Source organism: Babylonia areolata, chromosome 19 (assembly GCF_041734735.1).
Source record: "Babylonia areolata isolate BAREFJ2019XMU chromosome 19, ASM4173473v1, whole genome shotgun sequence".
Classification (NCBI taxonomy): domain Eukaryota; kingdom Metazoa; phylum Mollusca; class Gastropoda; order Neogastropoda; family Buccinidae; genus Babylonia; species Babylonia areolata.
Window position 1 is genome coordinate 11,280,753 of NC_134894.1, and position 16,879 is coordinate 11,297,631.

Below are 16,879 nucleotides of genomic sequence, written 5' to 3' on the forward strand. Positions count from 1 at the left end.
ATGAATAATGGTGTTGCTGTCTGCAGTGCATACAAGCCACAACGAAGAGAACAGAGAACTAGATAGACGATGAGTCCAGGAAGTAGGAGGGCTGAGAGAATGTTGACAACCACACCACCATTATTTCTGTAACTTTATTTAAAACCTCAGCTGTGTTGTTGGGAACTACAGAACCTTCCACAGCCAGAACCTTAATCATTCCCACCCTGTCTTTGGGATTGCTTTCTTTTAGCTAATCTAAACTCTGCATTTCACAAACATTCATGCTCAACTGTTAATTAACAAATATATGCCCTAAAATTTCCGACATTCATTGCGACACCCACAATCGATGGCGCTTTTCAGAATCAGCTCTATTCAGTTGATCGAGAGATTTTTTTAAAAGACATTCCTGTCCATCATGGCGGCCCTTAACTTTTTGTGCCCAGGATATACATATTTAGAGTCACGCAGTACCATAGCTACCAACCAAGAGCAAGATCACGTGGCTCAGGAGTTAAACCACTGCCACCATACAAATGACTATTGCTACTATGAAAACAATCGACATAAAAAATAGCAAACATACAACGAAGTGAGGGAGAATTAGAAGGAATGGAACTTTGTTTTATGTCCCGTCACTTGTGATTGTGGATATTTTCATAAAAGTATCAATTTTCATAATTTTCACAATTGAACAGTATCATTTAAAAGTAAGTAAAATAGTAGAGGAGGGGCGAGTTATATAGAGTTGCGGGGGAAACGGTAGATGGAGGATGGAATAAAATATGAATATCAGGAATGAATTCTAGGTACATACAGTTAAAGGAAATTACGTGAAGGACTTCGTGAAAGGGAAGTCACTGGTTGAACATGAGGAACAACTGATAAAGAACGTGAAAAAAACAACAATCAAAAACATCGACAGTTCAACGATGAAATGACATTAACCAGGATACACTTGATTTAAGCAACTCATATTGCTATCATCATCGTCTTCTTCTTTTCTTCTCTCCCCCAGTCTGCCATGCAGTGACAGAGTTTCCCAGCCAGTTCTTAGAAAAACAACAACAACAAAACACCAAAGAAAAAGAAAGAAAGAAAGAAATGAAAAGCAAAAAAAGCACCTGTCGTTTGACAATACTCCACAAACAAACAAATACAGTAATGCTTTTTTGATGAACATTGCAAATAAGACCAAACATCCCATCGTAAACTGTCTCCTCAAGTGAAAAGCAACAACACAAAAACCTTTCCAGTCAGTGTGTCGTGTCCCAACGGACTGCATCAGCGAAAGGCGCATCACGCTCACCATGGGGGGAGACCCCCTCCAAAACACTGTATTCGTTGAGAACAAACTAGAATAAAATACAAATACCATGGTCGAGGGTTTGCTAAATTACAGATTTGCTAAATTACATGGACATAAAAAGAAGAAAATACATAGAAAGGTAGCAGTGGATTTGTAACAGTCAGCGTCACAATTTGTGAAGGATTCTTGAGATTCACACCTATCTGCCACGGTTATTTTTTTCTGTGGACTCTGCTCTGCGTTAGCGCTCTCTTTCTCTGTATATAATATTACACACACACACACACACACACACACACACACACATATATATATATATATATATATATATATATATATATGCAGCAGGAAAAACGGTCTCATAATATGAAATACAACATAGATCTGATCGTAGTTCATATTCCACAGAAAAACTCACAAGCCAGCCAAGTTACCTGCCAATAGCTATAGAGCCAAGCAACAGGTCAACAGCAGGCCACTGAAAAATACTGAGCTTTCATCTCTGTTTTTTCCACCACTGAACATTGGATGTCATGTTCCCACACAGCGGATCCACAAAAGACAAAATTAAATATGACCACACAGTATATATATATATATATATATATATATATATATATATAAATCAGATCACCGATTATCTGACCACAGCCATCACTTTTTTTCTATACAGTTATCTGAAAGAGAGCTGGGCTTTAATCACAATCGATAGTTCAATATTGATGTAATAGTTGTTAACAGATTGGCCGATCAACAGCCAGTCAGTTTTTTGGAACACCCCGACAAGTAAGCAGGATTTTTTAAGCGTTCCTTCAGTTGAAATTCTGAATGTGTAGCAAGAGGCTCGCTGAAAATCTGGAAAGAAAAATGGAAAGAATGAGAAAATATTTACATCCACTATTTCCGTCCATGTCAGAGAATTTCGAAGCTGGCCAGCCAGTTCGGGGCTATTCTAACAAGGTGTTACTCAGTTCATACCAGTGAGTATTCAACCACCGTTTACTCATTCACCGTCACTAAATCCCCCTTACGATCTACAGCTATAACGGTACAGTCACCATACAGTCACCACCACTAAAGGCATGAACTTCTAGCATCTTCATGCACGTTTAACCGAAGACAAAACACCTGAAACAAATCACGCGTGATTTTGTAACTGCGGAAGAGGTCTTTGGCCTTTGCCATCAGCTTTCCATCACAGGCGAGAGGAGGAAGAGCTCCGTAACCAGGCATGTCCTTGCCATATCCCGCCGGCTGAAGTCAGAATATTAATATTATTTTTCTATTTTCCCATGATGGAGAAAAGTTCCTTGTTGTCCTGCAGCCTAGAATGGAACAGTACACTTTCAGAGTAAGTATTGGGCAGTCCGCTTGACTGTGGCACAGACCACACCAGTGAATGCTCCTTCCTTTCAGTTATCAGTTCTTCACTGAGCCTCGCATTCGCTGACAATGTGGGTGACGAAATCTGTGTGCAAGATCTCCGAGAAGCCCCGTGGCCGGTTTTCATATCCAGCTCTGCTGTCAGCGTGCACTTGTTATATGTACCCACAGGCAGATGCCGTAAACAAGGGCAAGAAGGTGTCAGGATTTTCATCGGAAACTAAAGCATCCATAGTTCCACAAATTTGACAATGCACAATGTATGCGTGCATTTGGAAACACATCACTGCGGATTTCCCATATAGAAACAAGTCAGCTTCTTGTTTGCACCAGAGTAGGAACAGTCAGTCCTTTGCCGTTGAAGACCATGTCTATATAAATGTGCGAAATGTTGGTTTGAAATGATGATTTTAATTGGCATTCATTCCATGGTGTGATCACTATCTCCAATACAGACTCGAACAAGCCAAGCTCTAGCCTGTTGATTACACAAGAGCTCTTTGCTTTTGACAGACAGCAACAACACGATTTCTTCTCCAGTCTTTGTTTTTGTGATGATTACTGTCTTTCACTGGCGTTCCAGTGATTCCTTTTTATTGTCGCTTGTTTTGGAAGATAGCATTATAATAGAATTTCCAAGCCTAAAATTCGGTGTTCAGTGATGGACACAGAAGTATATATGACCATAATTCATTCGGTCAACGGTACAGTTTTCTTTTCACGGAAGGAAAGAGTCATCCGATCAAGAGAGCAGGACAGCCAGTCACATGGGGGAGGGGTGTGGGGGGAAGGAGGGGGCTGAGGGGAGAAGGGGGAAGGGGCACCGTCACCACTGTCATCCTCAACTTCTGAAAAAAGATTTCTTTCCTCAGCTCGGGTCACGCATACACCCCAAATGATCGCAATTCCTTCGGTCAGCAGAACACCAGTTTGATCGTGATGGCGACCTCACACACAAAAAAACAGCGTCGTCCGGGACAGGGACAGGGAGAGAAGGAAGGGACTCTCTCCCCCCCCCTCCCCACCTCACACAGGCGTGGGCACGGTCTCCAGATCGTCCTCAGCCCCGGAGAAGACCTGGTTCTTCAGCTCTAGTCATACGGCGTCCACCGGCCCGTCATCCAGGTCCCGCCGCATGGAGGAGTAGTGGCTGACCATGGTCCTCCTCAGGGTCCCGTTCTCCTCAGAGTTGGTGCCCGGGGACTGGAAGGATGGCTTGCAGACCCCCAGGCGGTACAGCACCCTGGCGAAGGCCCTGCGGAACTTGGTGGACACCAGGCTATAGATGATGGGGTTGCCCGCGCTGTTGACGTAGATGAGGAGTCGGACCACGTTCATGACGTTCAGGTAGAGCTCCAGGTCCTGGGGCTGAGACGCGCTGTGGGAAGTAAATCATATTCAGATTATTGTAACAGACAGTCAATTACAGGAGAATCATTTAAAGCTTAGTCTTTTGTGAAGGACTATGACTCTCAAACTAAGAAGCTGAATTGCACTGGCTCTCAGTGCTGCAGCCTTGGGAGGGGAGGGGGTGCAATTAGCCTTTGGGAGCCATCCCAACGCCGACTATCACAAAACCCTCTTGGCCGAGAGAGTGGGGATGTAACTTGGGCAAGACACTCTCCACTGTAATCGAATTTTGGCCCAGATAGTGGGGACAGCAGTTACATCCTCTGCTGTTCTGATGGTCATGGTCGGACACGACTGGCTATCATATATACTTATCGAAACAGGTTCCACATAGACCGAGGGTAGGTTTTTCCCTCGATTAATTTCCGCGAATTGGAGTCTGCCTGAACGTTTACTGTTTTGCGCTTCCATTAAAGTTATTGACCCCTTTTTATAGTTTCGTCACTTTTTGTAATTATCGCTTTGGGGTATGTTTTTGTTATTGCTTTGTTTCAGTAGCCATGGGCTGAAACTTACTAAAATATGCATGTCCAAAATGTGGTGTATCTCTTCATCAATGAGGGTCACCTCCGTGACAGGGTGATGTGTGTGTGTGTGTGTGGGGGGGGGGAGGAGAGGAGAGCGCGGGTGGGGGGGTGGGGGGGCGACGAGGACACAGACACACAGAGATAGAGCATCAGTCAGTCATTCGTCATCGACATCATCATCCGTACCCACTAATTCATCAAAATACCACCACCAACACCACCATCAACACCATCATTATCACTGCCATCATGTTCAGAGACACTAATAACCATCATCGACAAAGACAGGGATAGAAGATGCCGTAGGACTGGAGGGTGGGAAGAGTGTTACAGTGACAAAAGGAGGAAGAGGGGGGAGGGGGGACAGCAGGAGATGAGTGTCTTCTCTACCTAGAAGCGGCAGCTATGGTATCAAGCAAGAGCACAGAAAGAAAAAGCTGAAGCAGCAATAGTAGTAATTGTAACAGCAGCGGTAGCTGTACTATTAGTAACAATAACAGCAGCAGTAGCAGTAGTAGTTATAGTAGCAGCAGCAATAGTGCAGCAGCAGCACAAGAAGCAATAAAAACCTAGTAGTAGTAGCAGTAGTAGTAGCAGTCGTCGTCGAAGTGGTAGTAGCACAAGTTGTATTGGTATTAGTTCAGTTCAAACCAAGCTGTACGGCACCCTGGAGGAGCTGCGACGGACTGCAGCCTTCATCGAGGACACCGGGCTGCTCATCTAACGGGAGGCGAACGAGGAAGAAGAAGAAGTTCAGTTCAGTTCAGTTCAGTTAGTCAAGGAGCCGTCACTGCGTTCGGACAAATCCAAACACGCTACGCCATATCTGCTAAGCAGCTGCCTGACCAGCATCGTAAGCCAAAGCGCTCAATCAGGCTTTGAGAGGAAAAAACGAAATAAAATAAGATACTAAACTAAATAAATAGGTAAGTACATTATTATTAGCAGCAGCAACAACAACAGTAGGATAAGTTTTAGAAACCGAAGCAGCAGTAGCAGCAGTAGTAGTCGTGGCAGCAGTGGTGGATACTGGTGGCAGCATCAGCATCAGCAGCAAAAGGAGGAGTATTAGAAAAATTAGCAGCAGCAGCAGCAGCAGCAGTAGTAGTAGTAGTACTAGTAGCGGCAACGGCAGAGCAGTAGTAGTACTAATAGCAGCACCAGTCGCAGAAAAAAAAATATTTAAAACAGCAGCCGGAGTAGCAGCAAAAACCAAAACCAGCACTAAGAACAACAACAGGAACAAAAAATAGGGCCTTGCCCCTTCACATTACACGCACAAGGTCAACAAAGAAAATTCGTCATCCCCCACCCCCCATCACAATGCCAACACACACACACACACACACACACACACACACACACACACACACACACACATCCACGCCCACACACACCTACCTGTGGATGTTGTAGAGGGCCATGATGCGGAAGGGCAGGAGGCAGACGAAGAAGAGGACGATGAGGGCGACCAGCATGACCACCAGCTGCTGGCGGGACTTGCTGGCCTGGGCCCGGGCCCTGTCCGTCATCTGGCGGCTCTGCATCGTGTCCACCGCCACCTGGGGCAGTGAGGGAGTGAGTGAGTGGGTGAGTGAGTGAGTGAGGGAGTGAGTGAGGGAGTGAGTGAGTGAGGGAGGGAGGGAGGAGTGAGTGAGTGAGAAGTGAGTGAGTGAGGGAGGGAGGGAGTGTGAGTGAGTGAGGTTAGGGAGTTTTTATGAATGTTTGAAATGAGTGAGTGAGTGAGTTTAGGGAGGGGGGAAGTGTGTGAGGGAGTGAGGGTTTGAGGGAAGAGGGGGGGAGGAGTGATTGGGTGAGTGAGGAGTGAGTGAGTGGGTAAGGGAGGGAGTGAGTGAAATGAAGGGAGTGAGTGTGTGAGGGAGTGGAAGTGAGGGAGTGGGTGTGGGAGTGAGTGATGGAGTTTTAGGGAGTGAGTGAGTGTGAATTAGTGAGTGAGTGAGGTGAGTGAGTGAATTGGGGAGGGAGGATGAGGGAGGGAGTAGGGTTTGAGTGAGTGAGGGAGGGAGGAGGATGAGGGAGGGAGTGGGTGAGTGGAGGAGCGGGGGAGTGAGGGAGTGAGTGAGGGATGAGTGAGTGAGGTGAGTGAGGGGAGTGAGTGAGGGAGTTGAGGGAGTGAGTGGGTGAGTGAGGAGTGAGTGAGGGAGTGAGTGGGTGAGGTGAGTGAGTGAGTGAGTGGGGTGAGTGAATGTGAGTGAGGAGGGAGTGAGGAGTGAGGGAGTGGAGGAGTGATGGTGATGAGGAGTGAGTGAGTGAGTGAGTGGTGAGTGAGGAGTGAATGGAGGGAGGGAGTGGGTGAGTGAGTGAGTGTGAGTGAGGATGAGTGAGTGAGGTGGGGTGAGTGAGGAGTGAGTGGTGGGAGTGAGTGAGGTGAGTGAGGAGTGAGTGAGGGAGTGAGGGGTGAGTGAGTGGGAGTGAGTGAGGTGAGTGAGTGAGTGAGTGGGTGAGTGAGGAGTGAGTGAGGAGTGAGTGAGTGGGAGTGAGTGGGTGGAGTGAGGAGTGAGTGAGTGAGTGAGTGAGTGAGTGAGTGGGTGAGGGAGGGAGTGAGTGAGTGGGTGAGGGAGGAGTGAGTGAGGGAGTGAGTGGGTGAGTGAGGAGTGAGTGAGTGAGTGAATTGAATGATTGAATGAAGTGAATGAATGAACGAGGGAACAAAGGAGCGATTGAATGAATGGTCCTGCATCGTGTCCACCGCCACCTGGGACAGTGAGTAAATGAATGGATGAATGAATTGAATGAGTGAATGAATGAATGAATGGCTCTGCATCGTGTCCACCGCCACCTGGGACAGTGAGTAAATGAATGGATGAATGAATTGAATGAATGAATGAATGAATGAATGAATGATTGGCTCTGCATCGTGTCCACCACCACCTGGCACAGTGAGTCAGTGAGTCAATGAATGAATGAATGAATGAATGAATGAATGAATGAACGAACGAACTTGGCAAGGTTGTCTTTGTGTAACCCTCTGCCCCCTGACAGAAAAATTCCAAGATAACTTCTAAATCCTGCGTTGAAGGGAAGCATCTCCTCACTGAACTCTCACGTACCAAACAAAAAAACAAATCATCTAAAATATGGCTATCTATTTGTTGCAGAAGACAGCTCATTATGTACAGAAAGCGTCATAGTTTTACGCATAAGTAAATTGGGAATTCTTTATTTATGAAAAATGATTTTTTTTAAAACCAACCTGTTCTGGAAAAAAAGTCTCAAGCTGTGCATGCATCAAAATCATAAAAACTGACTTTTATTGAGTTATCTGTTGAGTGTGTGTGCTCGTTTTTTTGTTTGTTTGTTTTTTTGTTTGTTTGTTCGTTTGTTTGTTCGTTTTTGTTTGGTTTTTTTGTGGTTTTTTTGTTTGTTTGTTTTTGGTTTTGTTTTTGATTTTTGTTTGTTTGTTTGTTTGTTGTTTTTTTGGTTTTTCCGTTGCTGGTTTTTTGTTGTTGTTGTTGTTTGTTTGTTTGTTTGTTTGTTTTTGTTTTTTGTTTTTTTATTTTGTTTTTTTATATTTTTTTGGATTTTCATTCTCTAAATACTCAGCAACAAAAACAAAAAAAAAAAAAAAAAAAAACTTACAATAACAGGTACCCGTGTTTGAAGGCCAGCATGTCTGATCAGTCATTCCAGGTCATTAGTGTCCGAAAACAAAATCAACTTTAAAACTTCATAGCTCAGGAACTTCCCAACCGATCCACAAGCTTCAAGCATGAAAATAGCGGCAGTGGAAGGAAGTAACAAATGTACTTCCGCTCTCGGTGCATCATGGGACTGCTAAAAGCGAAAGTAAAGGTAAATGAAAAATGTGTTAAGCGGGCTTTACTGGGCGGATCAGGGATTGAATAGGGCACTCTCTGGGGGCCTTCTTCTTCTTCTGCGTTCACTCGTATGCACACGAGTGGGCTTTTACATGTATGACCGTTTTTACCCCGCCATGTAGGCAGCCATACTCCGTTTTCGGGGGTGTGCATGCTGGGTATGTTCTTGTTTCCATAACCCACCGAACGCTGACATGGATTACAGGATCTTAAACGTGCGTATTTGATCTTCTGCTTGCATATACACACGAAGGGGGTTCAGGCACTAGCAGGTCTGCACATATGTTGACCTGGGAGATCGTAAATAAAAATCTCCACCCTTTACCCACCAGGCGCCGTCACCGTGATTCGAACCCGGGACCCTCAGATTGACAGTCCAACGCTTTAACCACTCAGCTATTGCGCCCGTCTGGGGGCCATATTGGGGGATTCAGGGGGCAGAGGGTTAAGAACGCAGTCAGACTGGCAGGCAGGGTCTGTGTTAGAGTTCGTGGCAGGGGAGGCTTGAGGCGCGGGAGGGTTCTCACAGGAGGGAAGAGTTAATTTTTTGTGATTGTTTATCTGTTTATTGCTTGATGCATTTGTTTATTTGTCTATTTGTTTACTTATTTATAATTATATTCATTTGTTTATTTATTTATTTATTGATGGTTCTCAAAGGGTTGGGACTGTGGTTCGGTTTGTTTTCGTCTATTTTAAAGAAAAGAATAATTCATTTATTCATTCGTTTATTTAGGCATTTGTTTATCTGTCGGGCTTTTCATTTATTCATTTCTTCGTTTATTTTTGTTTGTTTTCGTTGATAAAATGAATCGTTTATTCATTCGTTTACTCATTGTTATTCATTACGCTTTTCATTCATTCATGTGTGTGTGTGTGTGTGTGTGTGTGTGTGTGTGTGTGTGTGTGTGTGTGTGTGTGTGCGTGCGTGCGTGAGTGCGTGTGTGTGTGTGTGTGTGTGTGTGTGTGTGTGTGTGTGTGTGTGTGTGTGTGTGTGTGTGTGTAGAAGGGTTGTTTTTGTTTATTTGTTTGTTTTCCTTTCGTTCCTTGTCAGATTCGTGATCAATTATGCAACGTTTTTTTCTTTGTTTTTTTTTTTTTTTTTTGGGGGGGGGGGGTCCTCTTCTTTCTTTCGATTTTTGAGAAGCTTCCTCGGTCCTATTTTGTTTGCTGATTTATGTAGTAAGCCACTTAGGTTTTTTTGTGTTTGTTTGTTTTGTTTTTGTTTTTGTTTTCTTTTTTCATTCCTTCTTTTCTTTCTGTCTTTCTTTCTTTTTTTTTTGGAAACCAGTAAGCAATTCTTTAGTGAGGAGAGGAAGAAGATTTTTCTTTTCCTTAGAAAATCAAACAACGTTTCCTTATCCGTGTCAGCCTGATTAAATTACCTACATGTTGATCTTCCTCCAGTCAGTGTCAGATTGGAAACGATGGTAGAGGGGCAGCGTCGTCTGAATATTTGATCTCCGGATAGTGCCTACCCGTTGTTCGTATTGAGAGACAGCTGAAAGACACAACCCAGAGAACCTACGTATTGGAGGAGTATCAGTGGAAGTTATACAGGAATCTGATAGAACCTGCTGAAAAGAAACAGACTTGGGTCTCCACTGACAAGAATCCACTAAAGCCAGAGGTTAGGTTTTGGCTTGACATTCAGATTAAAAAGTTTGGGACTGTGAGACGAAGTTGTATTGCTCTCAAAGAGGTCGAAAAGTCTTCAAACAAAATGCGAATGAAAGAGTCCAATTTCCTGAACATGTATACATGGTATTAAAGCAGTAATGTGTCGATCTTTAGACTATGAGCTCTAAAGACTTTTATTTGCTGACTGGTAAGGATCTAGACGATAATGTGCATGAGAAAGAAGTTTGGTGCTGGACTGTACTTCAAAACTGCATGTTGAAGGGACCTGAGCAAGAGGAGCTTTAGCAATGTGTTTTCAAACTGATGATATTACAATATAACGAATAGACCTAGAAAATACCATGCACCAAAACATGACTTAACTGAGAAGTTCAGCATTTTGAATTAAAACGCAGGAATGGTGCAAGCACGTACACTATCCGATTCGAACCCATTGCTTTGCATGTATCTATTAAATTTTGTTCTCTTTTAGAAAGTTTTCTTATCAACCTCATATTATTTCTACTCGTTTATTGAACTCAGCTAACGTTTCAGACAAGTTGTTCAAAATCAGAAATGAAAGTAATTCAAAGTACCAGAATATCGTCGTCTGTCATTGTTGTTGTTGTTGTCGGGTTTTATTATCCTGGCTAGCTAAGTTCTGGTTGACAAAGTTCTCACAGCAAAATAAAATACAAATCGAAATATTCCCCGACGGCACTGTCTTCAAAGACAAAAATGTGAGAATCCTAGCATCCCTTAAAAGATGGGCGAAGGGGACGTTTCATATATACATGCTGTTCTAAATGATTTAGGCTTCAACCAATGTTGACAGAAGGGGGTAAAGTAAGATCTTACAGTCATATGTGTTGTTCTGAACGACTTTTCATGACAAGATTTCACTCATAACAAATGCATTGGCAAGATTCAAATGACTGTGCTGAAGAGTGCTGAGATGATCCGAAGCAGGGGAAGATATGTATATATTAATGATCTAGTCATGTAGATTGGTAGCTTTGGGGTGGAAAGTGGCGGACAGAAGTGTGTGTGTGCGTGTGTGTGTGTGTGCGTGCGTGTGTATGTGTGTGTGTGTGTGTGTGCGTGTGTGTGTGTGTGTGTGTTAGCACGTGCACGGAAAGTGAACTTTATTTTTTTATCTCTCATTTTCTCGTTGTGTGTGTGTGTGTGTGTGTGTGTGTGTGTGTGTTTTCGCGCGTTTCACGGGAAGTGACTTTTCTTTTTCAAATCTCCCATTCATTTGTTGTGTGTACGTGTGTGTGTGTGTGTGTGTGTGTGTGTGTGTGTGTGTGTGTGTGTGTGTGTGTGTGTGTGTGTGTGTGTGTGTGTGTGTGTGTGTGTGTGTGTGTGTGTGTGTGTGTGTGTGCACGCGTGCGTGCATGTGTATGTGAGTGTGTGTGAGGAGGGTAGAGTACCACAATCACCATACTGATAGTCGCCGGCTTTTTCTCTCTTTTTCTTCTTTTTTTCACTGATGGAAAGGTCTGGGTCATGATGACCCCACATCTCCCTAAAAAAGACAGTTATCAGCCGTGTGGCTGACCCCTGTAATTTCAGGGGATCAAGTACCGGTGTAAAACGTGAGCAGCCGTGTGGTTCACCTTCCTGGGGAGGGGGAAGTGGGGAGGGGGTGCTGATTAGTATCTCTCTCTCTTTCTCTCTCTCTCTCTCTCACACACACACTCTCTCTCTCTCTCTCTCTCTCTCTCTCTCTCTCTCTCTCTCTCCACTATATGTCTTTCTGTCTCTGTCTCTGTTTATGTTTCTGTCTTCCCCCATCTATCTGTCTCTCTCTCTCTCTCTCTCTCTCTCTCTCTCTCTCTCTCTGTGCCTGTTTGTGTATCTCTGTCTCAGTCTGTTTGCATCTCTCTTTCTGTATGTCTTTCTGTCTCTATGTATGTCTCTGTCTCCCCCCTCTATCTCTCTCTCTTTCTCTCCCTGTCTTCTCTCTCTCTTTCTCTTCCCTCTCTCTCTCTCTCTCTCTCTCTGTCTGCCTGTTTGTCTGTTTCTGTCTCAGTCTGTTTGCATCTCTCTTTCTGTATGTCTTTCTGTCTCTGTCTCTGTTTATGTCTCTGTCTCCCCCCTCTATCTGTCGCTCTCTCTCTCTTTCTCTCCCTCTCTCTCTCTCTCTCTCCCCCTCTCTTTCTTTTTCTTCTCTTCTCTCTCTGTCTGTCTGTCTGCCTGTTTGTCTATCTCTGTCTCAGTCTGTTTGCATATCTCTTACTGTCCTTCTGTCGGGCTGTCTATGTGTCTATCTATCTGTCTTTCTGACTCTCTCTCTCTCTCCCTCTCTCTCTCTCTTCCCTCTTTCTTCTTTTACTACCCCCCACCCCCCCCCCACCCCCTCATCCTTTATCATTTTCTCCAAAAACCCATCTTTTTCTATTCTTTTTTTTTATAATAAACACTGTCACAATCCGGTCTCTTTCCCATCATTTTCATACATTAAAAATCTCATTTAAACTTGTCGCTTTCATCACTGGCAGGCACGTCTCCCCAAGTAACTGATATCTCTGCAAACTTTGATCTTTTAATCAGGGCATTACGACAGGAAAATAGGCGTACACCATAAACAGACTGGCGCACACAAACACACGCGCGCAAAAGCACGTTCACCCACGACATTATCAGACTGACTGACAGTCAGGGAGCTTGAAACGCACAAGCACATTGGGGTGAACACGTACAGACACACAGACACAGAGGCAGATACGACCACACACATATATACACACTCGCGAGCTTGCGCACACACACACACACACTCGCAAGCAAGCACGCACGGATACACGTATGGACACACACTTACACACACACACACACGCACGCGCGCGCGCGCAAGCTCACTCACACGCACACACACACACACACACACACATATATATATATATACACACCCTCTCTCTCTCTTTCTTTCTCTCACATGCACGCACGCACGCACATACACCTGCATGAGCTTATCTAATTGTGTTTAGAGTTGCGTGAGCACGCGCGCGCGCACACACACACAGTCCTATCCTCACACACCGTTGCACTCATCACACTCACCTTCACGATGATGCGGGAGTAGAGGAAGACGAGCAGGCAGAAGGGGATGACGAAAACGGCGATGAAACGGGCGATGATGTAGCCGTACTTCCACTCCTCGTCCACAGGATTCGTGCAGATTGTCACGTTCTGCTGATCCACGTAGTGTAGAACGCTGCTCGTGTAAGCGATGGCGAGCAGCGGAGAGTTGCCTGTGGATTGGAGGAGAGGTAAAGGTAGATAATCATTAGTCAATAAGTGGAAGATTACTCTGGGTATAAATGTTGTTTTTGTTGTTGGTTGTTGTTGGTGGTGGTGGTAGTGGTGGTGGTGTTTATACACTCGAACGCTGCTCGTGTTAGCGATGGCAAGCCACGGAGAGTTACCGGTGGATTGGATGAGGGTATTGTGTATAGGTAGATGGTTATTAGTCTGCAAGGTTACTCTAGGTACAAATGTTGTTTTTGTTGTTGGTTGTGGGGGTGTTTACCCTAGAACTCTATTCGTGTAAGCAATGGCAGGCAACAGAGAGTTGCCTGAGGAACGGAGGAGAGTTATAGGTAGACAATTCTATTATTCAAGAAGTGCAAGATTGCTCTTGGTACAAATGTTGTTTTCACTGGTGGTTGTGGTGGTGGTGTTTACCCTAGAACGCCGCTTGTGTAAGCAAAGGCAGGCAACAGAGAGTTGCCTGTGGAATGGGGGAGGGTTTTCTGTTTAGGCAGATGATAATTAGTCTGTCCAAGATTACTCTAGGTACAAATATTAATTCTGTTGGTGGTCGTCATGGTTGTTGTTGTGGTGGTGTTTACCCTCAGTACTTCTTCCTCCTCGTTCGTGGGCTGAAACCCCCACGTTCACTCGTATGTACACGAATGGGCTTTTACTTGTATGACCGTTTTTACCCCGCCATGTAGGCAGCCACACTCCGTTTTCTGGGATACCCTTAGTATAAATGTTATTGTTGTGCTTGTTGTTGTGGTGGTGGTGGTGGTGGTGTTTACCCTTGGTACAAAAATTAATGTTATTGTTGTTGTGGTGGTGGTGGCTGTGGCGGAGGCGGCGGCGATGGCTGAGGTAGATTTTGTCGTCCGGTTTATTTCGGCAAAAGAGATGGCTGTTGTAATAATTCTACTTTTGGTATTGTTATTGCATTTATACAGGGTTCGCAATCAGAACTACTACTTAATAGAAGCGGGTGTATTATCTTAAAATGTTAAAAATAATGAGAGATGATTTCAATTAACGGGGAAAAAAACAGTAGAAAGTGGTTTTCAGCTCATGAAACAATATCCAGAACAATGAGACTAAAACTGAGAAAAAGAAAAAGAGATACACCACTCTAGATAAACTGTGTACATTTTCAGCCTTCTAGAATTATTTCCCTTCTTCTGATGATGACGTCAGCAGTGTTGTCACTATTATTCGTACGTGATACGTACAATGGCATTCAAGAGGTCAAATTATGCAGGCCGCACTAAGTCTACCGCTGACCTCTCACAGAACACACTAACGGCTGTTTCAGGCACACGTGTGTCATGAACGGCTTGAAAAAATACGTCTGAAATTTGATGTTTCAGCCAAGTATTTAATAATAATAATAATAATAGTAATAGTAATAATATTAATAATTATAATATTGCTATTTATATAGCGCTGGATCTTGTCCAGAGACAAATCAAAGCGCTTTCGCACCAGTCATTCACACGCATGTATAACTCTAAAACTGGAGAACCTGAAGACAAGGAAAAAGCAGGTTAGGGAGGCAAATTTGGGAAGAGGTGGGTTTTAAGGCCAGACATGAAAAGAGCTGAGTGCGGAGACCTGACGAAGCGAAAGAGGAAGTTCATTCCAATTGCAAGGTCCAGAGACAGAGAAAGTATTCGCAGTCATTGGGTGGTTTATGATCTATATAGCTGTGGATTTTCATTGTAAAACAAACTGACATGCACCTGCAAGAAAGCACTTCTAGTCATGAGGGACGCTCGTTACATTAAGTGAATTTTGTCACGTGGATCATGGAAAAACACTTTTTTTTCTGTCATGCTTTTTGCTTGATGTCGACGTTGTGGCAGACTGATTAAGTAAACTGATTGACTGTTGCTGGTGGAAATGATGGTGGAGATACGCGCGCGAACGCCCTCACACACACACACACACACACACACACACACACACACACACACACACACACACACACACACACACACACACACACACACACCCGCCTCACATTTGTCTACCCAAGACCCACATAACACCCTCCCACGCATCCAACAGATGGCTAGACACATCCCGCCCCCTCCATACCATCACGCTTAACTAATGACCGCAGCCATCCCCACTCCTCACGCTCTTCCCCATCCCCACATCCTTTTATTCGCACACGCGCGCGCGCACACACACACACACACACACACACACACACACACACACACACACACACACACACACACACACACACACACAACACACGACGTAGAAAGTACGTACGTACCAGCAGCCGCCACCACCCACATCAGAATCATTAGAATGACCACCTTGGAGCGGCTGTCCGTGGAGTATTTTTGCAGGGGGTAGCAAACCGCGTAGTACCGCTCAAAGCTGACACACAGGATGATGAGGATGGAGGCCATGCAAACCATGTTCTCCAGGAAGATGGTCAGCTTGCCTGATTCAGAAAAAAAAGAAAACGAAAATAAGACAATAAAAAATAAAGAAAAGAAAAAGAAACCCGGTTATAAACCAGATTATCATCTCCACACAGACACTCAACGATCTGTTATTCAAATTAAGGCCAAAGCCCCTTACTGAAGGTGGTCATACAAGAAAATTAATAAAGAAAATGTCTTGACACGATAAACCAACATCACAAATCAACCAATAGTAGCTAATACAATACTCAACATTTACAACATAACGATTCGAAGTCTCTTATGTTTCATATAAGTTTAGTTTCTTGTATGACCCCCTTCAGTAAGGGGCTTTGGCCTTAATCTGAATAAAAGATCGTTAAGTGTCTGAATCAGTCTGCCTGAAACACAAATCATACACTCCTTAAAAGAATGTCAGTTTACTCGAGAAAAAAAAGTGTAACCAGTCCGAAAAGAATGTATTTACATGTATTTTATTTCATTTTTGTGGACTGTTACAATGTGTTAGAAAATAATATATAGATGGCTATAGAAACTTTTAAACAAAATAATATAGAGATGGCTATAGAAACTTTTAAACAATTATTTGGAAACCTATACCAAGAGTAGACGAAACATCTGTCCGGGGCCGGAAGTGTCTTAAGGTCACGGCCTTGGTTTTTTGTCTGTTTAATCCGGGTAATTTAATTTACTAGGAAACTTAACGCTCTGCCTTGCATCAGTTGCAACCACAGCGGCGACTATACCAAAGAAGTGTCTCTAAACAAGGTAAAATCTATTTAGTTAATGTTAAGGAAAATTACATTTTTTGACGATAGGATGGTAAGAACGAAGATCGCCAATCACCAGACAAGTGACTTATATCTAGGCATGATTCATGCGATCCATAATAATTGTTTCTGAGTTCGTGAATGGAAACGATCGATCATTAAGCCAAACCGCAGGCCATGAAATAGACAACCTGATTTCAGAATGTGGAAATACATTGGATTCATGAAACATGTCTTGTAGAACTCAGTATGTTATTGTATCAAAGTTTCAATAATTGAAAAAATACAAGGCATTATTTAAGATAATGTTAAAGCTGGTTATTATTTTGTGAGAAAGACA

At 43.7% G+C, this 16,879-nt stretch overlaps 1 protein-coding gene across 1 annotated transcript in view; it reads right to left on the bottom strand.

Annotated features, from left to right (window-relative positions):
* Nucleotides 1-1,954: 1,954 nt before the first annotated feature.
* LOC143293448 (QRFP-like peptide receptor) overlaps nt 1,955-16,879 on the bottom strand; it is a 135,555-nt gene continuing 120,630 nt past the window's right edge. The window contains exons 2-5 of the mRNA XM_076604312.1: nt 15,613-15,786; nt 13,137-13,327; nt 6,013-6,173; nt 1,955-4,052 (exon numbers count right to left, since the gene is read on the bottom strand). Coding sequence (XP_076460427.1) covers nt 3,770-4,052; nt 6,013-6,173; nt 13,137-13,327; nt 15,613-15,786 — 809 coding nt within the window. The 3' untranslated portion in view covers nt 1,955-3,769. The remainder of the gene's footprint in view (nt 4,053-6,012; nt 6,174-13,136; nt 13,328-15,612; nt 15,787-16,879) is intronic.